The sequence below is a fragment of the Eublepharis macularius genome, chromosome 13 (genome assembly GCF_028583425.1).
Source record: "Eublepharis macularius isolate TG4126 chromosome 13, MPM_Emac_v1.0, whole genome shotgun sequence".
In the NCBI taxonomy this organism is placed as follows: Eukaryota; Metazoa; Chordata; class Lepidosauria; order Squamata; family Eublepharidae; genus Eublepharis; species Eublepharis macularius.
Genome location: NC_072802.1, coordinates 55883397 through 55906002, shown reverse-complemented (window position 1 = coordinate 55906002; position 22606 = coordinate 55883397). Strand labels below are relative to the sequence as shown.

The following is a 22606-nucleotide window of genomic DNA, read 5'->3' as shown; positions in this document are numbered from 1 at the left end:
CGCATCTTGCCACAGGGGCTGAGGCAAGAATGGAACCGATGTGCAAAGATTTGCACCTCCCTGTTCAAAGCCTGTTTGATTGTGATCTTTCCAAAAAGATCATACCAAACCAGGTTGGGGGGGAGGGATTTCAACACTGCAGGGGAGGAGGGGGGATGCAGAGTCGGGGGGGGGGGGGTCCAGACAGCTTTTTCCATTCCATCTCACCCAACTCCTCTCTTTACCATGGCTCCTGTCTCATGATTTTTGTCCATGCAGGTCCCATAATCCCCAGCACAACCTTTTGAGTTGTCGGAGGGGGGCCTTTCCTCCCTTTCTGATCAGCAGAAAAGCTGGTTGGATCCACTCCAGGACAAATAGAGGACAGCATCGTGTGGATGCTCCCAAAGACAGCGCTGCAATAAGGAAGACAAGGCAGGGCAAATAATCTATATGGAAACAGCCTGTTGGAGCAGTCATAAATAGAGAGACATTTTGTTTCTGAACCGATTGACTTCAGTAGGCTTATAAGGGTGTAACTTTTCTTTGGATTCCACTGTAAGCTAAGATTGCCAATCCTCTGCTGGGGGCATGGGATCCCCCACTCTCACCCTCCATCCCTGTTTACCTTGCCGGCGGGGGAACACACTTCCTGGAGCATGCTCCCGGGTGGCGCGGCACACTCCTGTGCACCACAGTGAGTCGATCTGGGTCCCAAATGGCCCAGATTCAGCCCCAAACAGGCCGAAATCGACCCGCTATGGAGCGCAGGAGCACTCCAGGGCCCATCGTGTCGCCCCAGTAGCGCTCCTATGCTCCCACGCTCTGCAGCAGGTTGATTTTGGTCCCAAACAGGCCTAATTCAGCTTTCTGTGGAGCAAGTATGTCATTATTATCCCCACAACAAAACACCCTGTGAGGTGGGTGGGGCCGAGAGATCTTCAGAGGGCTGTGACTAGCCCAAGGTCACCCAGCTGGCTTCAAGTGGAGGAGTGGGGAATCAAACCCAGCTCTCCAGATTAGAGTCCCGTGCTCTTAACCACTACACCAAACTGGCTCTCAGATGTCACTTGATGTTGTGAAGAACCTGCATGTGTGATCATCCTGAAGTCTGGAGAAACATCCTGCTAGTTTTAGTGTTCAGAAGCAAGCCTGCAGAGACCGGCAATGGCAAACCGCCTCTGAATGTCTCTGGCCTTGAAAACTCTATGGGGTTACTATAAGTTGGATGCATCCTGATGCTTCCCCCTGCCCCCAGCAAGTCCAGCAACACCTTTTCAGTCCAAGAACATTTCCACATGGAAGGGTTAAATTAGTTTGGTTATCAGTGGTTGTCTAACTCCCCTTGGCTTGATCACGAAATGTTACCAAGGGCAAGTGATATCTGACAATGATAAAAAGGTCACCACCCCCCACCCCGGGTTTCTAAATCAGCTTATGTGCAGATATGCGTGCTACATATGCATGGCATGTATGCGTGTTCTCAGGTAGCTGCTTGAGGTTGTAGTTCAGGGGCCAAGTGGGGAAGTCAGGCACATTGCTTAGGCAAATGTGCAAAGCTGCTGGACTCATAAGCTGCTTTTTTGGAAAGGTCACATTTACATTTTATTCCATTATGCATGCCTTGCCTTTGGGGCATACGTGATTTTTTCTCCTAACCTGGAAATCCCTGGACAGATCGATTGCTCAAGTCAGGAGCAGGAATATTGTTTTTGTAAATTGCATTCCCATTTTAAAAGAATAAGTTCCAAATTTCCAGCAATCAAACTCTTTCATCAAGACTGAGTAAGATATTATAATAGGGTTGCCAGCTCCGGGTGGAGAAATTCTGGGAGATTTTGCAGGTGGAGCCTGGAGAGGGCGGTGTTTGGGGAGGGGAGCAACCTCAGCTGGGTACAGCACCATAGAGTTCATCTTCCAAGACAGCCCTTTTCTCCAGTGGAACTGATCTTTGTTGCCTGGAGATCGGTTGTAATTCTGGGAGATCTCCAGCCACCACCTAGACATTGGCAACCCTATATTATAAATGTATCAGGTGTATCTGTCTGCTGGACTGTAGCGTGCATGGAAAATGGGCTACAGCCTTTCCTGCAAACTTTTTTCCCTACTTGAAAGTGCCCGGGGGAGTCATTTGCCTCGTTAGAAGCTTCAGTTGTATTGATCCATAAAGGATCTGTCAATGGGGCAAATAGAGCTCACCCAGGGATGTTTCAGATCATGAAAACACTTATGAGAGGGATGGGGAATAAATATCATCCTGTGTGCCAAGTCCTGAGCTGAACTGGACCCTGCATGCATAGAAATTGTGTTCCAGCAGGGAACTCACAGGTATTAGTTATATTTCATTTGGTAGCAGTTCCTTAGTCAGAAGCATTTTCCCCAATTCTGCAGTAATTAGTCCTCAGGCAATCAAATTGTAGAAAAGATAGAACTTACAGTTTATTGAGGTGGATTCCGTTCATGGCAATATCTTGGAGTAGAAAGAAAGAGTCCTAGTCTAAAGAGTCACTTTCCCTATAAATACCACGGCCAGAATAGTCCGGCAGCGAGGCTGCAAGTGGGTTTGTGGATGAGGCCTTCGTAGCATCCTTCCCTTTGCAAGGCCGTGAGGCAAGAAAAAGGAAATCTCCCAAGAGACACAGAGACGGAGGAGGAGTCAGAGAGTTACACATACACAGAGACATGTAGCGCCCCCCCCCCATGTCCAAGGCATACTGGGTCGCCTGTTCCATCAACAGGTACATGCCTGACTAACAGTCCTCATGGTGGACCCAACCCAAGAACTGCGTATTGTGCCATGAGCTCCTTTGTCAATTGACCAGAAGAAGGAAAAGAGAATAGAAGCGGCCTGGGCAGGGCTGGATATTGGGTTCCTGGCGCCTGGGACAACCCAATTCCGGCTGCCCTTGGATACGCACGCGCGCTCAGCGCACACGCACTCCCAGCGCTGCGTGCTGCCAGCGGAGCGGTGGCATCACCAGCGGCTGAGAGTCCACCTGCACCACTCACCTGTCCCGCTGAGGGGGTGGCTGGCTTGCCGTGTGCTCCCTGTCCTGTGGGGCAGGCGAATGGGGCGGGCAGCCTCCCAGCCCTCCGTGCCACTTGCTTGCCCAGCAGGACAGGGAGCGCGCAGCAAGCCGGCCACCCCCTCAGCGGGACAGGTGAGTGGCGCGGGCGGCCTCCCAGCTCTCTGCCATTCACCAGCCCGGCTGAGGGGGCAGCCAGCTTGCCGCGCACTCCCTGTCCTGCTGGGCAAGCGAATGGTGCGGGCGGCCACTCAGTCGCCCCCGCTGCTGCCGGCGCACTCATGGTGGCTGGCAGCTGCGCCCGACGCCCCCTCTTTGACATCGCTGGTGGCAGACTACCCCCCCTGCCCCCCCCTCAATCTGGGCCTGGGCCTGGGCCTAGCACAAAAACTCTGCCTGGCTGGGCAGATACAAATGCTTTTCCAGTAGCTCTGGAAGCACCTGACAGACGGAGGGCACGAAGTGCAGGCTTCTTGCACTGAGGCCATCGAAGGTTTTGTTGGAGGGAGCTGAGAAAAGGTCTCTCATGCAGGCTTTCCATCAGTAACCTTGGGAGCTGAAAGCCCTGGCAGCAAGAGGCTTGTGGCGAAATCCTTCACAACCTGAAACAAGGAACGAGCTATTCATTTGACAGAACGTTTCCCCCTTTTGTTTTAACGCAGAGGTGTATGGAGGGGGGGGTGAGGTCAAGGGGAGAGGAAGAAATTAAATGTGGCAGGAAGACATTGATTTTGTGCTGCAAAGGAGGCTGGGAAGAAGCGTCTGACTGCGTCTTGTCCTGGGAAAACCTGCCACAACCCTCAGTTTTCCATTGACACTGCCCAGTGAGCACATTCGCTTCTGGGGTCTTGTTTATGTTGAGAGGAGAAATCTCTCTCTTTTTGTAATTACAGTTCCACTCGCGTTTGGCTCTCCCTCAGATTCTTCATCCTCCCTGCTTCTTTCATGCGTGACATTAAATTTGCCATTCTTAAAAAAACATACAAACACAAATGGGGGGGGGGGAGGCTTTAAAACATACACAGCCAGCTTGCTTTTTTGACAATCATAGGTCTTGGTTTGGATAGGTTACTCTGAGAGCAAGACAGTATAGTGTGTGTGGCCCACCTGAGAGTCCTAACTGAAGACCACTGGTGTCCATTTACTGATTTTAAAGGGTTTTTTTTTTTTTTTTTTAGTAAACTACAAGGTTGATGTGGCTCTCAGCTTTAAAGAAAGACAAAAGCATCTAGGCAGAATTGGAACCCGGCAAGGGGTGATGTAAAATCAAGAACCCAAAAAGAAACTCGCTTCAGACAAAAAAGTTGGAAGGAGAAAAAACCAGGGCACGGCAGACAGCCAAACTAGTCATGTCAGCTGGTCTGTGTGTATGCGGTGTTAATAACAGAAACTGGTATTGGGTGCCAGTTTGGGCATTTTAAAATTCTTTCTTTCTTTCTTTCTTTCTTTCTTTCTTTCTTTCTTTCTTTCTTTCTTTCTTTCTTTCTTTCTTTCTTTCTTTCTTTCTTTCTTTCTTTCTTTCTTTCTTTCTTTCTTTCTTTCTTTCTTTCTTTCTTTCTTCTAATCCTGGTTCTGGTTCTCAAAGTTTTGAGGCACGCTGCAAGGTGTGGTGTGCAAAGATCCCAAGACGTTTGCACCAAAGTGACCGCAGCCTCTTTAGAATGCGGTGTTTCTTTTATGCTCACCAGCATATTAGATTGAAGGCCCAAGATGGATATTAATAAATTAGGATAAGATACAATGTCACTGTCAGTTTAATGAATCATTAATTAAAGCCATCCAATTTCCTAGGACGTGTCTCTGTGGCAGTAAAGTGCTTGTGAGGGGCTGAAAGATGCAGGACACACTGACACAGCGTCACCCTAACATTGTGAAAGAAACCTTTGTAGCTTGTGTCTGAGGGGAGTACAGGTAGTGCCGAGTTCCGGAGAAAGAATCTTAGCTCTTAAACTATCCTGATTAATTCTCAAACTGAACAACTTCAAAGGACCACGATGTGAAATCTCCAAGAATTTCCCAAGCCAGAGTTGGCAACTTTAAATATTAGGGATTTTAGGGTAGACATAGGTAATTTCCAAGCCATTAGTGGAAAGATGCAGGGAAACTGCAGATACAATGTCTTTTTCCTCCATCCCAGAAATGGAAAAAAAAATGCTTGAGGAGGTTCTTCTTTTCAGCTTAAGGCCTTTGGAGAGTGATTTTGAATTAAAGAAACATGGACGTAATGAAACCTATTCTGGGAGAACTGCAGGCCCCACCTGGGGGGGCTTCCACATCGGTCTTCCACCGTAGATCTAAATCAACAGATTTCCTTGTCCGTGCCTCATGCCCCCACTCTCTTCTATCACCTGCTGGTGCAACTTCAACCACAGCAGTGTAAGTCTTCCCCCAGAAAAAAACACACAAACACATAAGACCAGTCCATTAGTGATCCGGAAAACATGGTGTCAGGACTGTTACTGCCATGCAGTCCTTGATGGTGGTCGAAGGAATGTTCATGGCAGCTCCAGTTACTAGAACTGCACAGCATATTTAGAGGTGCCTCATGCTTTCAAAACAAAGTGCCAGCGCACTGTAGATGAAGACCAGCCAAATCTCGTGATGGTCTCATATACAGATTTAGGGAGCTGGCCATCTATATCCTAATGAAGAGGTATTGTTCACTGCATAAAAGTGACAAATGGAACCCCATCCATCTCCTCCACACCCTCCCTTCATCTGGAGAGAGAATGGAATTTTTCCCTCCATTGCTGGGCATTTATCTGACAATTACATTCATGAGCTAAACCTGATTAATTGCCTGAGCGTTCGTATTGCAATACGTTTCCCTTGTTTATATGGTTCGTATTAATCACAATTTTTAAAAGGCATGTAGCAGTCGCTGCCCCCAAATTGCCTCTTCTTCCAACACATAACTAGTGTGTGGGGTTAAGTACGGACCACCCCGTCCCAAGTGATTTATTGAGAGGAGCCCAACCTGATAACGGAGGGGGAAGAACTTCAGCTTCCTTCCATCACCAATAAACCTTCAACCTGTAGAGGACAACGGGGAGCCTTTTCTACTAGAGAAATTCTCCCCCCCCCACTCCGCCCCTGCATGAAAGGGAAACCAGACGAGTCTGCATGGGGAAAGGATAAATACGGCAGATGTGTGGAGAGCTGCCCCTGTTGACAGCCGTCCTCTTGCATGGCTCACAGACATCTGTCACCGGGGCAGCCGTGGAAAACTCATCTGCCAGGGAGACATCCTGAGGAAGTGACGGCGTGGCGACACAAGTGACCTTTTATCTGTGACACAGAACCGCAGTGCTTCTGAAAGAGGCATGGAGTCAAAAGAGCCCCTCTTTTCTGTTATTCAGCAGCCCGTTCCCTAGCTCCTGTCTCGCTTGTCCATCTTCCCAGGCACATTCACATAATTAACAGAAAAGGAAAGAGCTCAGGCCACCCTAGTCTGTTACTAAAGTTCCCCAGCTTTAACGATTGCTCTGCTCTCAAAGATTCTTTCCAGACTATTTTTTGTGTGTATGTGTGGACATAATGCAAAGTTGAAACTCCGTGGCCGCACAAAGGGTTTCCCATAAGTCCTTCCATTGCATGTTGCCCATACTTAAGATTTGCTGTTCTGTTTCTGAGAACACACGATTCTTCTGATTTGTTAGCTTAGATTCCTTCTTATTTGATAGCTTGGGATGTGATCTTAGGTTGTGCCCCTCCCCTAAATCAGTATTTGTTGTCTCTGTATGTGCTTCCTTCCATTAACAAACCAACAGAGTGAATTTAAAGTCATTCAGGCTTAAGGGCAGAGAACTGCTCACACGGCATTAAAGCTTATTGTTCATGTCTTAAAGCTCTGATCCCTTTTTTTTGCTTCGCCCAACCCCAGTTCTAGTTGAAGGATAGTAGATGCTGGGAAATACCACTGAGACCCTGGAGAGCTGGTGCTAAACCAAAGGTCTTCAAGTCAGCACCCTGAGTTGGGTCATAGACCTCCCCCCCACAACTGCTATGTCTCACGCCTTTATAGAGCTTCCATGCTTGTTATGTGGTTTTTTGGAAGGTCCTGCTGCTAGTGTGTATGTATAGAGTGCCTCTGTTGGCATGCATGCTGAGAGGATAGTTTCTGATGGGTGTGTAGCCATGTTGGTATGCCATAGAACAGTAGGATATTGAGTCCAGTGGCTCCTTAGAGACCAACAAGATTTCCAGGGAAGAAGTTTTCGAGAGTCAAAGCTCCCTTCTTCGGCATCTAAGGAAGGGAGCTTTGACTTTCCCAAGCTTATACCCCCAGAATCTTGGGGTTATCTCAGCTTATACTCACTGTAACACTGTCACGCCAGTGTGGCGTAATGGTTAGAATGAAGGGGGCGGTGCCGTGTCGGCCTCCCACCTTTGGGGTGCGGGGTTCTCCCCATCATTGCACTTCAATGTACTTGGTTAATTTATTTTATTATTGCTTATTGTATGTTGATTTTAGAATTATTTTTTTCTTGTTTTTATTGATTTTAACTGTTGTTCACCGCCCAGAACCCCTGAGGATGGGTGGTTTATAAATTGAAATAATAATAAATAAATAATAAATGTTGGACTAGGATCTGGCAGAACCAGGTTCAGATCCTCGCTCTGACATGGAAGCTCGCTGGGTGACCTTGGGCCAATTATACACTCTCAGCCTAACCAACCTCACAGGGTTCTTGTGAGGATAAAATGGAGGAGAAGAGAATGACGGAAGCCATTGTAGGTCCCCACTGGAGGGGAAGGTAGAATATTAATGAAGTAATGAAAAATGTGGCTGATTGTTAAGCACTTCCCTATGCAGACTTGCCCATGGCCAAACAGTATAGCTACTTCTAAACCCTGTGGGACTCTGACCTGGATGGCCCAGGCTAGCCAATCTTGTTGGCTCTCAGAAGCTAAGCAGAGTCAGTCCTGGTTAGTGCTTGGATGGGAGACCACCAAGAAAGCCCATGGTTGCTGCGCAGAGGCAGGCAATGGCAAACCAACTCTGTTTGGTGATACCAAAATAGGAGGAAAATTATTTGCAGAATGTCCTAATTGCTGCTGTTTACCCAGATTCTGTACAAATGGACGAAGCCAGTTTGACTCCTTCTGGTTCAGTTAATTTCACTCTTGAAGAAAGAGAATAAGAAATTAGTTTTGAATGATGAAACGTTGCTGGGTCCATTGTTCCTCCCTCTTCCTATGTGAGCACTCCTGTGGCATCTATCCTTTCACATTAATGTCAGTTCCAAAAACTGGGCATGAAGCAAGAGAGAAGAGAAGCACGGTCCAGGAGCCTTATTAGATAAGTTATCTGCAACATTCACTCTAAACTGTACCTCTCTCTATTGCAACGGTGCTGGACTTACATTTGGGGGACTTGTTTTGGCATTTCAAACATGGGATTTGAAGCATGCTGAAAATGTGGCAGATCGGTTTGACGAGAGACTGGGGTGGGATGCAAAATCTGAATGCATCGACTCTGGGCCCTGACGGCTGTACAATGCTGCCGCCAAGTCTTTGAAAAGCCCCATGTATGCTTTTGTGTGAGCCGGCGTCAGTTTTAAAATGGGCTTCCCAAACGCGACTTGGATATTTTTAGGCATGACGCACCAGAATAAGCATCGAGTTATTTTTTGCGAGACTGCTCATCAATCATGCAGTGACACAAGCCATCATAATAAATAGCGGATAAATGAACACAGGGAAAATGGCAAGGACATGCCTCGAGCCTGGGCCGAGGGGCTTAACGGCGCCAGATTGGGCTTGAATGTTACAGAGCCTTTTCTTGGGTGTACATTTGGCTACTTCCCTCCCAGCTTTTCTACTCCTGCGTTTAGCAACCATCAATCATCATTAATTAGCAATGTGGAATAGCGATAATTACTGTCACCCAGGAAGGCATTCTCCCTTGGTAATGACCCAAACCTGTGTGTCTCTTGTGTTTTGTGTTAATGTCTCTGTAAGTGTGTGTCCAGTGGGATGTGTTTGAATGTGTGTCATAATTGTCTGAACAGTAGGGCCCCAAAAGTTATAGAGGGTGGCTGTACGAGCAAGCCTGTGCTTCTTTGAAGGCCAGAGGGTAGAGAAGAGGCTCCATCTTCCTACTGTGTCAGACGCCATGTAGTGCAGGAGAGGTACAGTTCTGGGGAATGTGGTTTGCATGTGGTGGGCAACTCCCCTCTTCTCAAGTCAGAACAGGGTTGATAATTTTGAGCATTCCTAGGCAAGCATTCAGAAGAACAACTCATCTTTCTTCCGAGAGTTTTCTCTTGGCTCGTAACACGTGCTAATGGTGCTATCTGCATTGCACCCTACTGGCAATGATAGTTCTCAGCACCAACCATGGTGGAGAGTGATTTGGAATTTCAGTGGTCCTACCCCCTCCAGTTCAAAACAAAACACACCAGGGACCAAGAGAGGGTTTTAGATCTGGATCAGGGGATGCAATCACTCAAAAACTTTTTAAAGATACAGTTACAGGTATTGACCCGAATAGAGAAGGCAGACAGAAAATGAAAGGCTTTTTGATAGAGTAGCCTGGTTATATCATTCACATCATTCATCTGCAAAGTTTTCTCCAGAGTTAAGAGTTTGCTATTAAAGTGTAGTTCATGTAGTTTCACTGCAATGCATGAATATTTTGGCAAGAATAAGAGGTTTAACCAGGGCCTTTTTTCAGCTGGAACGCAGTGGAACTGAGTTCCGGTACCTCTTGAAAATGGTCACATGCCGGGCAATCTAAACTCCCCTCTGTCTGGAGATCCGGGGGTGGGGCCACCGGCCATGTGACCATTTTCTCCGAGGGCGATTTAAACTTTTAAAAACTCCCCTCTTCTTCCAGCTGACCCAAAGTGACGTCATTGTGCGGTCCTGAGTTCCACCGCTGAGTTCCACCACCTCTTTCCCCAGAAAAAAAGCCCTGGGTTTAACAGTAATCAAAAGTATGCTCACACATAGAACCTGAGCAGCTCATCATTTCCCTCACCTGAAATGGCCTAGGAGCGGTGTTTGCCCCACTGAGGGCTCCACGTATACAAGGTTTTTCCGACAGAGCAAATACCACCCCCCGGATCTGTTTTAGGTCCAAAAAAATTGCAAGGGGAGGCTGAAGCCCCTTCTCCTTGCGTGCTGCAGTCCCAATCCAAATTAGGCCCATGCACAGCTACGATCTGAATTCCCACGGTGGAACTCCAGGAACATGTCTGATCAACATAACATGAAGTTAGATGTTTAGGACTATAAATATGTCACATGTGCAGCACATAGACCGCATGTTGCTTTTCTTGTTACTGCTTTGCTCCCTGTCTTTGCACATTTCTCCCTGGGTCCTCAGCCCCACCAGTTCTCCTATCTGGTTCTTCCTCTTGCCGTTTTATAGGAACTGACTTCCCTTGCCTCTCATATTCTTGTCTCACCCTTTAGCCAAACAACTTTTCCTCCAATGCAGGGAGGAGGGATGATCTCCCCTGATCCCCCTTCTTCACCGCAGCTATGTTCTGGGTGGCTTTTTGACTGCATGGGTCCCAAGATCCTTTAGGATAGTCTTTTAGGTGGTGAAATAGGTCCTCTCTTATGCCAGGTGAAAAACTGGTAGAATCTAACCCCAAGCCCATAGAGACCCATCCTTATCTTCCATCTCCTCAACCCCTATCCCAAAAGGACCCTGACTTCTTACGGGTCGGGGGGGAGTTGTATATGTGTCTTCCATTGCTTGACATGATGGTTTAGTGCTGTGGGTACTAGCCGTCTGTAGATACTATGTCATGTACTCATAGAACACTGTCTCTATGGGATTAGAAAAGAGCAAGAGTCCAGTAGCACCTATAAGACTAACAAAATTTGTGGTAGGGCATGAGCTTTCATGAGTCACAGCTCACCACAAATTTTGTTAGTCTTATAGGTGCTATTGGACTCTTGCTCTTTTCTGTTGCTACAGACAAACACGGCTATCCATCTTGATCTATCTCTGTGGGATTGTTTCATTGGGATAGGACACAATGCAGTGGGAAAGCACATGTGCTTTGTAGAAGGTCCCAGATAAATCACAGGCATTTCAAACTACTAAGAGTGGCAAAGACCCCTTCCCTGATACATTGAGAATGGGGACATGTTTCCTGTCAGAAGAGACTTTGTTGGATCAGGAGAATCAAAGCTGGTCTGGTCTTCTCACAGGTTTTCTCACAGTGTGGGTGCTGAGCTGCATCCTTTTTGTCTCCAGACCTCCTCGTTTTCTATCTGTTGTCTTTCTGTGTGTTTCCTGGTTGTTTCTCCTTTTGCAAATCAGATCAGAGGTGGTTTAGGAAGCATGGAAAAATGATGAGAAAAAGCCAAAATGACAACAAACAGGTTGACAAAGAGAAAGCTCGGTCGAAAAACTGTTGCAGTTCCATACTCAAATCCTGGAGGACCCTCTATGTGAAAAGACCCTTAAAATTTAAGGCACTTTTACTTTGTTAGCGGTCTCCAAATCCACCTGGCAGACAGGCCTAGTGGACAAAGAGCTGCAAGAAACCCACACTGAACAGAGAACCTAAATATATCCTTAGCTGGAATGTGAAAGATCAAGGCCTTTTGGTGGTCCACATAAAAAAAATATCAGGGTCTTTTGGGGCCATATTGGGGTGTGGGGAATCCGAGATAGCCTAACTCTGCATATGTCCATCAGAACAAATTCACTTCAAGTTTTTTGGCAGTTTTTCCCTCACAGTTCTATTTCTTTTCCTCCAAAGAGTTACTGAGCTGTTAAATCCCTCTTCCCATCACTCCAGCCCCTCAAAATCTGCCAGTCTGTTCTTGCCTTCACAGCCCCCTTTAGTCTTCCGTGAAACCCCCCAGTTCTACCACATTTACAGTTGAGACAAAGGGCCTCATGCGAGCTTCACTTCCTGACACTGCTACCCATCTCCCTTCCACACACAATTTTTTACCAACTCTAGACAGAACAATTCAAAAGACATTCCCCCCCAGCATAAAAAAACCCTCTTTTAATGAGTTCCTCTGCCTTTCATTCCTGTAACGCTTCCTCTTTTCTTTCTTCTTCCTTCTCGAGAGCCTGAAATAAATTGATTTCCTTGAAAAGGATGCTGAGATAACAGGGCTATCAATTAATAACCCAAAATGGCATAGAAAGGAGGAGTCGGGGTGGTTACTGGTTTCTTTTTAGAATTCAAATTTTCCCTTTTTTTATTCATGTGTTATTAGAAATGCTGGATCAAAAGCACTGGAGCAGAGAGCTTGGATCCACTGCACCGAGAGAGGAGTTGTGTTGCCACCGTTGAATAGCGCTTTCAGTAATTAAGTACAGCTTCGTACGGCCCTTCCAGTCCAGGCACAGACTTACCTCTGTGGATAAAAGAATGAGGGGTGCTATTATGGGTCTTGCAGTCTGTCAAGTGTCAGGAAGGAAAACTGATTGCTTATCTGTAGGTTTTAGCTGAGAAGACTTGGTGCCATCCTAAGCAGAGAGAGGGCCTTCTAAGCCAATTGACTTCTATGAAATTTTAAGGGTGTAACTCTGCTTAGAGTTGCCAACCTCTATTTGATGCCTGGAGTTTTTCTGGGGTTCATAGAAGTTAGTGCTGCTGGAGGAACTGGCAGCTCTAAAGGGCATATTATTCTATGGCATCATATCCCCATTGAGCTCTGTTGCCTCACCAAACTCCACTCTCCCCAGGCACTACCCCCAAATCTCCAGAAATTTCCTAAACTGGGATTGGCAACCTTATTTGCACTGAAAGTAGATAAGAGAAGTTAGGAGAGTAGGGATGCAGAGGAGAAAATTTGTTCCCTGTAAAGTGTAAGTGTGGCCAGTTGCTGGCACCCTCTCCCTTGACCAAATCCAGCCAGTATTCTCTCCCCACTCACCACCCTCATTAGCAAGGAACAGCCAGTGAGGGATGGTGAGTGAGTAGGAAATTTTCTACTTTGGGGACTAGACCCATGGCCTCTTACTCTTCAGTTCCTTTCCTGACCAACACAGAGCTAAACTACACGAGGCAAATTACACGAGGACCCTCAAGCGAAGGGAGATGCAATATTAGCTGGGAAGCGTAGTTTGAATTTCACCTCTCTCTACAGAATGAGCAAAGATGTTCCTCAGAGGGTTTCTTAATAATTGACAGAGCCTTAGGGGAGGCAAAGAGGAAAATAACAAACCCTCTTTGCTGGCTCTGTAGAGAGAGGTGAAATTCAAACTATGCTTCCCGGCTAACATTGAGTCTCCCTTTGCTTGAGCATCCTCATGTAATTTGTCTCATGTAGTTTAGCTCAAAGTCTGTCTGCATGAGCTATCTTACATGAAAATGCTCAAGAGAGGGCACAGCTTCCAAGCTCTTCACAACCCTTTTTTTAATTTTCCCATAGAGGGAGAGTTCTTAACCCCTGCTCATGCCTGCCAATTCCCCCCTACAAGTTCCCTCCCCATTTGTCCCTCAGGTGAGTTTGTTTACGTATTAGAACCTAGCTGAGGGGGGGGGGAATGTCTTAAAAGATGCATTACAAGGAGGAAGATTTGTAAAAGAAGATATGCAGGAGAGGGAAGGAGTAATTTTCCCACTTGTATCTGTGGTCTGTATCCTTTTACAATTAAAGAACCAAAGTACATCAACATTTCAAACGAGACCAACAAAGAGCCAGTAGAAGGAAGTTCATTTCATAAACCGCTCTGAGAGACAAACTACAAGTGACGAATGACACAGGTTGGACACTTGTCAGCTTCCCTCAAGTTTTGATGGGAAATGTAGGCAGCTTAGCAGAATATTGGACAAGTGACAGTTGAAAAGTCCATTGGACAGCAGTCGGAGGAGCAAGCTGCAAGACCAGGACGCCTACATTTCCCATCAAAACTTGAGGGAAGCTGACAAGTGTCCAACCTGTGTCATTCGTCACTTGTAGCTTGGTCCTGTGGGCATAAAGTTGCCCTGAAGGGCGGTATATGAATCAAATGTTGTTGTTATTATAATTAAAAATACATAGTTTAACATTGTAGATTGTTAACATGTTGATTAAATAATCCATAAAGTTTTTGCACCCCAAACGTTGGTTGTTCCAAAGTACTTTATTAGAAAGTAGCACACAAGAGGTCTCACAATAAGTAATAAATAAGCACAGAATAGCACCCTGTGCAATTGTTTTAGTGCACTGGCATAAATCTATGCCTGGTTTGCCCTTGGATTATTGACAACTGTTTGTCTCTACCATTTCCCTTTCTGTAAAGCATCTCTAAGAAGCTTTTTGGTGGTGGTGGAGAGTGCCATCAAGTCATAGCTGACTTATGGCAACCCCTGCTGGGGTTTTTAGGACAAGGGACTAACAGAGGTGGGTTGCCGTTGTCTGCCTCTGCAGCTTTGGTGTTCGTTGGAGGTCTCTCAACCCAACGCTGACCCTGTTTAGCTTCCAAGGTCTGACGTGATCCATAAAAATCTTCACCTACCATTCCCTTCACATGCTGGTTATTGGAGCATCTCACCCGCTCCTCCAATTTCATGTTTCATTTTCTTTTTAAAGAGCCATATTTGGTTCCATAATGAGCCACATTTGGCACTAGAGCCATAGGTTGCTGATTGCTGAGACAGGGTTTAAAGGCGTATCAGATAACAAAGAGATAATATACAGCCCCATCACTTGGAACTAAGGTGAACAGCGGAACAGCAACGTCTCATTGATATTGCTGGGACCCTATCTTCCTAGCCCCTCGGGGTGGTGCTTAATTAATGTAACAAGAATCAACACTGAACTATCATTATAACACATTGGGGGAAATATGACTTTTTGTAGATATAGTAATTTTGTTGAGACTGCGGAAATACCGTGTCGTTTAGAACAGGCCTGAAACAAGCACTCTTCTCATAGCTTCTCCAGATGGATGCTGGGAATGGTGGCTTTATGAAGACACTGAGAATTGTATGGCAAAGGTTGCTAGCCAGTTGACTTATTACAGGTCATAGACTGTGTTGAACATTAAGCTGGTTTGAAACCAGGTTCCTTCTGCGATGCCTCTTGTTTAGGAACAATGAAAAGATGAGTCTTTAACTGGGTACCACACTTTATTCCCTAACCATATCTTCTTTTCCTTTACAGGAGGCAGCCTATCCAAACAAGACTGGACCATCCAGTGGCCAATGACAGAGACTGGCAAGGAGAACAACCCCGCGTGCCAATCAGAATCCATGCAGTGGATTCGAACTCATCTTTCTCCGAGCCCCAAAGCTCAGTCCAAATGCATTCAGCATTACTGCCACCTGGCCTTGTCTCATGGACCAGTGTACACCCACGTTGACAGGCTGACGGTGGAAGGCTTTCCAGGACTGTGTCCCCCTCTGGAATCGGGCCACCGCTCCTTGCCACCCTCTCCAAGACAGCGGCATGCTGCCCATACGCCGCCACGCACCCCAAATATAGTCGCCACCATGACTCCACCTGGCACCCCACCGATCAGGAGGCGAAACAAGGTGAAACCTCCAGGCACGCCTCCCCCTTCCTCCCGCAAACTGATCCATCTTTTCCCGGGCTTCACGGCTTTGCATCGCAGCAAGTCCCATGAGTTTCAGCTGGGTAATCGAGTGGATGAGGCTCACACACCCAAGTAAGTGGACTGGAAAGCACGTAAAGCGGGGGTTTCCAGCTGGGTGCCCCCCAAATGTTGTTGAGAACCCTGTGTGATAGTCAGGTTGGGAGAAAGAGAGAGAGAGGCACTGGCCCAAGGTCAGACAGCAAGCTTCCATGGCAGAGCGGAAATTGAAGTATGGGCCTCCTAAATCTGGTCCCATATTGTAATCAATATACCATGCTGCACGACTTTCTCTGCTCTTTCTTTCTTCGGGTGGTGGTGGTAATTGTGCAAACCATTTCTCCATGAAGTCAGGTGCTTTTGAAGAGTGTCTGAGAGCTGTAGTTCTGTGATGGTTAAGACAATCAGCTGTGATCCAGGAGTTCCCTGATCCATATCTTGCTTCTCCTATAGACGCCTAAGGGAACCTTAGGCAACATTCTCTCACAGGCTCAGCCACCCATTTGCAAAATAATACTGTCCTACTGTACAAGACTGTTGTAAAGACTGCAGGGAAACAGTGGGCGCAAAGCACTTAGAACACACCATGTACTTTATAAATACTAGGGCATTACCCGTTCTCCTGAAGGCTATGTCGCTGCTGAACCATAACGTCCGTGCTGCCCGTACATCATCCTCTTTCAGCACTCCTGGCTAAATGCATCAACTGGGGCTAAGCAAACAGATTTGAGCAGTCGCATGCTATGTAATTATTTTTGCTGGCACTTTGATTGGTTGAGTCAGTGGCTAAATAAAGAACTCTATAGCCAATAACAATAGCCATCTCTGGGAAGAATTGGTTTCCTTTCCTCTCAGTCTCCTGTGATCAACTGTACTTCATCCTCTTTTCCCATTTGGATCAATGCAACAGTTCAATCTTGTGCCTCGGAATGTTCTGTTTTCTGTCCATTTCTGTCTCCAAGTGTGTGTTCATTTACTATATAGAGGCAGCAAAATACCAGACCCCTGGTGTGCCGAAACAACATTTCCTACTCGAGGGAAGGGAGTGGAAATTCTGCAACACTTTGCAGCTAAAGGGCTCGAAAATCTAACCTCTCCTGCTGTCAGTGTTTGCTTTTTCTCTTGAGTAACACTCCATCCATTTGTGTTGATATTTGGTTCACAATTTCAAATGAGCTGCATTTTTGAAGAGTTTTGCATTTGTGCAGTTGGAGGCATTCAGCATGCAGAAAGCCAGTGCTGTTGGTATGTGCTTCTAAGTTACTGGATGGTCGGGTTACATATCATTTAATATCCAGTGTGTCCTGTGTGCTGCAGTTTGACATATAGTCTACAGTTGGTAGTATTCATTATGTTGGTGCATGATCAGAACTCTAATGGACTGAACTACAGTTCCCAGGGAGCAGTACTGAGAAACGAAGTATTTGGGATCCAGTTTAGAAAACATACAGATATGGTTGACTTTGGGAACTTGTAAGGTGAAATGGCAGAGCTGGAATACCACCGAGCTTTTCTCCCACCCTTAGCAAGAATGATCTAACAGAAAATACCTTTTTTGTCACTTGTTTCTCCTTTTGAATGGTTTGCACAGGTGACACAGCCATGAGAAGCCGCTGTGATAATTAGTGGTGCCAACCTCCAGGTGGGGCCTGGATATCCCCAAGAATCATAGTTGATCTCCAGGCTACAGAGCTCAGGTCCCCTGGAGAAAATAGTAAAGATTCCACTAGCACCTTTAAGACTAACCAACTTTATTGTAGCATAAGCTTTTGAGAACCACAGCTCTCTTCATCAGATGCATCTGATGAAGAGAGCTGTGGTTCTCAAAAGCTTATGCTACAGTAAAGTTGGTTAGTCTTAAAGGTGCTACTGGAATCTTTACTATTTTGCAACTACAGACTAACACGGCTGACTCCTGGATCTATGATGCTGGAGAAAATGACTGCTTTGGAGGATGGGCTCTATGGCATTATACCCCATTGAACTCTCTCCCCTCTCTGAATCTCATCCTCTCCAGGTTCCATCCCATATTCTCCAGGAATTTCCCAACCCTGAGTAGGCAACTTTAGCATTTGGCTGTCCCAGGCACCAGAAACTTAAGTCCCACCCACCTACCAGGATGGAAACTGAAACTCTTTGTTTTCTCTGTCCTGGAATAGGAGGAAAGGTTTTTTAAAAATAAAGCAAAAGTCTGGGCTTACTTACGGAGCTGTTTAGGGATGTGGGTTGCCCAACTAATAATGCTTTCAAACTCCTGAGCAGAAAATAGTTGCTGTACCCCAGAACTCTTGCTCAGTCTGTGAATTTGAAAACAAGACAGACTGACTGGCCACTTTATCGAACCCTGAATGCTGGGTTAGGTAGGCCTTTCATCTGATCCAGCAGCCTCTCGTGTTCTTCTCTCCACCAGTACAGGCCAGTTCATGCTAGACTTTCTGCTCATGTGCATGGTCATGTAGCAGAATTTGCAGGGCTTAGTCATCCCGATGCGCGGGCTCTTCTTCATAATGGCTTCATAGATTTCAGTTTATCAGTACCTGTGAACTGTGCTTTGTGTTATCAGTGGAGCAGTGCCTGAATTTGACATGGGGTATTGAAATGCATAATAATGACACTCTGATGATTATGTTTAAATGGTCTTTTTGATAGCCTATGGCTACAGCAGTGTTGGCAGGGATCATCAGAATTGTGTTTAGAGCATATTCCTCGGCCAAAAGCTTTTAGGAGGCAAGCGGCAGAGCAATAGGGTAAGGTGAGCATGCAAGACGTGAACGGCAGAGTATTAACTGAAGGGCTGTGCTTGTTCCTTCAGATCCCTCTCCTGCCTATAAGATCTCCTATTTGCAAACTTTAATGTTTCTTTTTCTCTCTCTTTTTCCTTTGTATTCCTTGCCACTTTTTGTCCTCTTCCAATTTCTCCGGTCTTGGTTAGGACTAGGGAAAATTTCACCAGCAGGGGGAGCTCTTGCTTTGAAAAATTGTTTTCTCTATTGGATTATACAAGATCCAGAGTAAACAGGGTGCTGTTTTCTACCCAGGAAGAAACTTCCTAGCTTTCCTATGACTTAGAACTCTTCATCACAGAGACTGGAAAGACATTTTCAAGTTTCTTATTAATGCAGACAAGCTAGGGGCCTGTGAAAAGTCATGGAAGAGTGCTTTAGGAGGCTAATCCATACACCTTCCACCTAGGGTTGCCAGCTCCAAGTTGGGAAATTCCTGGAGATCGGGGGTGGGTGGGAATGACCTGGAGAAAGTGGGGTTTGGGGACAGAAAGGACCTCAGCATGGCATAATTCCAGAGTCCGCCCCCCCCAAAGTAGCCATTTTCTCCAGGTGAACTCATCTCTGTGGCCTGGAGATGAGTTGTAATTCCGGGAGATCTCCAGCCACTACCTGGAGGCTGGCAACCCTAGACTTCCACCTAGGGTCTCCCGGTCCCTATACTCTCCTGGAGGAGGGGGGAAGGGACCTGGTACTTACCTTGTGCCAGCTGCATGGTGTTCATTCACACATGTGCAGAGTGTGCGCAAAGAGCTTCTGCGGCTGATGTGATGATGTTACTTCTAGGAGTGATGTTGTTGCGCTTGCTGGGAGCGCACATGGCACACATTCCTGGGGTGCATGGCGGGCAACCTCTGGGAGCTTGCCACCTTTTGCGATCACTGGTGGGTCAGCGGGCAAGGAGGCAAACCCCCAGGAGTTAGCCCACCATTGGCAGGCACCTGGGAACCCTACTTCCACCCGCTGTTGTGACGGCTGCCAGCTCCTGGTTGGGAAATTCCTAGAGATATGGGGGTGCAGCCTGGGACGGGCAGGGTTTGGGGAGGAGAAGGACCTCAGTGGGGTATAATAGCCCACCCTCCAAAATGGCTGTTTTCTCCAGGGGAACTGATCTATGCCACCTAGAGATCAGTTCTATTTCTGGGAGATCTCTGGGCCCCACCTTTAGGTTGGCAACTTTATCTAAGATTTTACAGGCTCTCGACTGCTGTCGACATACAATGCTCTTGGAACATGCTCGGTAGTCACTAGACAGGGTTTTTTTTTCCTGTTGCTTGACTTATAAAGTTATATATTAAACCTCAACCTTTGTGCGTGGCCTGCTTCAGCTGCTTTTGTGATCATAGCAGGGGCTGGTCACTTTACCATTCGAAGGAATAATGACGTTTTGGGCTTCCTCAAGTAGAGCACAGTCTCTTTGTAAATCATTTCGCTTTTCAGAGATGTATAACACATGCAATCATTCCCGAAGGCCCCTGCACCCAACCTGTCCCTAGTAGTTGCCAATCCCTCCTCTTGCTAAACTTCTAACACGCAGGTTTCCTTGACTTTGTTTCATTTATATAACATTTGTATTCCATGGAAACCCGGGCACCACACAGGGTTCCTTGGCCGTCTTTTGTCTGGGCAGTGACCGGACCTGATTAGCCATAGCATGATTGTTGCTTCATTTATTCAGATATTTATACTCCACTTTTCTCCTCAGATGGGGACCCCCAAAGCAGCTTACAACGTTGTTCTCTTCTACTCTGTTCATACTGGCCACAGCCTCCCTGTTAGGTGGATTAGGATGAGTGCATGGGAGTGGCCCAAGGTCACCTAGCAAGCATCTGTGGTGGAGTGGGGATTCGAAACTAGGTTTCCCAGATCCTACTCCAGCATGCTAACCACTGCACCACGCTGTCTCATGGGCCTTCAGACTGTGCCTGGGGTCATGGCCTGGGACTTGCCTTGTTCTCCCTTATCCAGCATCTTGGGAAGTCGGCAATCACAGCACAGTCATATGCAGCATGCTGTCCAACATTTGCTGATGAAAATAGGGTCACTTCTGAGTCCTGACCTCTGTTCTTACAGCAAGGAATGCTTGCTTGTATGTCCGTCTGTTTATTTATAACATTTCTATGCCATCTCTCCAGGGAAATTGCCCAAGGTGGCTCACAAAATAAATCATAATAAAAACATACAAACTCCATAAACATCGTTAATTAAAACCCGCCATTGAGAAACCAGCCAAGGCATAAAAATATAAAACACTGAAAAGCTTAAAATCAATTTCACAGTGTCCAGGCTACAAGCAGACCATTAAAATGGTGTTAAAAGATCAATTCCTTAATTAAAAGCCTGGGTGAAATGAAATCCTGCCCTCAAGCCATAATTGACTTATGGCGACCCCTGGTGGGGTTTTCCTGGCAAGAGACTAACAGAGGTGGTTTGCCATTGCCTGCCTCAGGGTAAAAGAAACTTTTTGGCCTGGCACCTAAAAGAGAGTATTGTAAGAGCAAGGCAAGGCACAGCGGGGAGGACATTCTAAAGGTTAGGGGGCCACCACTGAAAAAGCCTTGTCTCTGGTCACTGCCCACCTGACCTTTGAAGGACGGAACACTGAGAGCGGAACCACAAGTGACAAAAGGCACAGGTTGGACACTTGTCAGCTTCCCTCAAGTTTTGATGGGGAATGTAGGCATCCTGGTCTTGCAGCTTGGCTCTCTGACTGCTGTCCAATGGACTTTTCAACTGTCACTTGTCCAACATTCCACCAAGCTGCCTACATTTCCCATCAAAACTTGAGGGAAGCTGACAAGTGTCCAACCTGTGCCTTTTGTCACTTGTGGTTCTGCTCTGAGAGAGCATGGCTTGTCATGAAGATCTTAGGTGCTGGGCTGGACTGTATCGGAGGAGGTGATCTAAGTACCCTGATCAGTGTCACCCTAAGCCATTTAGGGCCTTAAAGGGTAAGAACCAGTACTTTCAAAGGCTTTGGATGATTGGTTTGGCTGCTGTGTGAAACAGGATGCTAGACTAGATGGACCATTGGTCTGATCCATCAAGGCCTTTCTTACATCCTTATAAATTGTGCTGGAACCAAACGGGCAGCCATTGCAAATCTTACGGCACTGTGGTGATGCACTCCTTTCCTTTCACCCCTGGCAGAAGCCAGGCTGCCACATTTGGGGCCAGCTGAAGTTTCTGGACAGTTTTCAAAGTCAACCCCCTATTGAGTACATTATAGCAATTTAACCTGGATGTAAGGAGAGCATGGATCACCATGGGCAAACCATGTTAATTCTAATTTACTTTTGAAAAGCCTTAAGAATGTTTACTAGAATGTCTAATCTCATCATGCATCTGCTTGTGGTCATTATGGAATAGCTGCAGCTCAAATACATTCAGCAACATTTAATACTTGACTATGCAGTTTTTTGGGGGAGGGGGGGAGATGGAAGCAGACCCATTTGTTAGCATTCTATGTCCATGTGTGTACGTTTACATGCCATATACCCTAGTCAAGATGCACGAACTCCAGATTTAGAGATTAAACTTCTAGAATTATCCCCAAAGACCAAATAGGGTCAAGTGCAAAAAACAGTGCATTTCCCTTATTCGCTAAGGACAGTCAGAATGCACGATGTTGCATTTGGAAAGAGAAATCTTGATGCTTTAACCACACTGGGACAATGACTTATAAGAACAGTCTTGGTGGATAAGTCCACCCAGTCCAACATCCTTTCCCCACAATAGCCAACCAGATGCCCCAGGAAACCTCTAAGCAGGGCATAAAGGTCCTAGCCCTGATCCCTCTTGTTGTGGCTTGTGTCCTTCATCACAGCCTGACTTGGCCAAGTTGTTGCAGAAGTGGGTAAAGGCTGGTTGAACCTGAGGGATACAGAGCTACACAGCCCCTCCATGGAGTCTGTAGCACTTGGAGTTGCCCTGCGGCCCTCTTCCCATCAGTCCCAGTGCCATCATCTAAGGACAGAGCCCAAGGCAATGGAGCGTCTGCCTTTCATTTCATGATTCAGTTTGTCTCTAATGAATGGAAGTGGCATTTTAGCCATTTGTGCGTGGTGATTGCCATACACTCTGGTACACTGATAGGGTTGCCAGCTCATTAGGTCTAAATGTGGCACCCCGAAGGAGAAAGGTTTCTTTATTTCTAATGAACTGTTCTTCTTGGGGCTGGGAGGCAGCTCTTCTTTTCCTCTCTCCTCCCACCCATTCCAACTCAATATACGGCACCTTCATTTGTCATACTGATACAGGGGGAAGGCTGGAGCGTAGTGGTAGAATGCCTGCTTTGTATGCAGAAGGTT

At 46.5% G+C, this 22606-nt stretch overlaps 1 protein-coding gene across 1 annotated transcript in view; it reads left to right on the top strand.

The window, feature by feature from the left end:
* KSR2 (kinase suppressor of ras 2) overlaps positions 1-22606 on the top strand; it is a 239082-nt gene that overhangs the window by 56453 nt on the left and 160023 nt on the right. The window contains exon 4 of the mRNA XM_054996749.1: positions 15084-15588. Coding sequence (XP_054852724.1) covers positions 15084-15588 — 505 coding nt within the window. The remainder of the gene's footprint in view (positions 1-15083; positions 15589-22606) is intronic.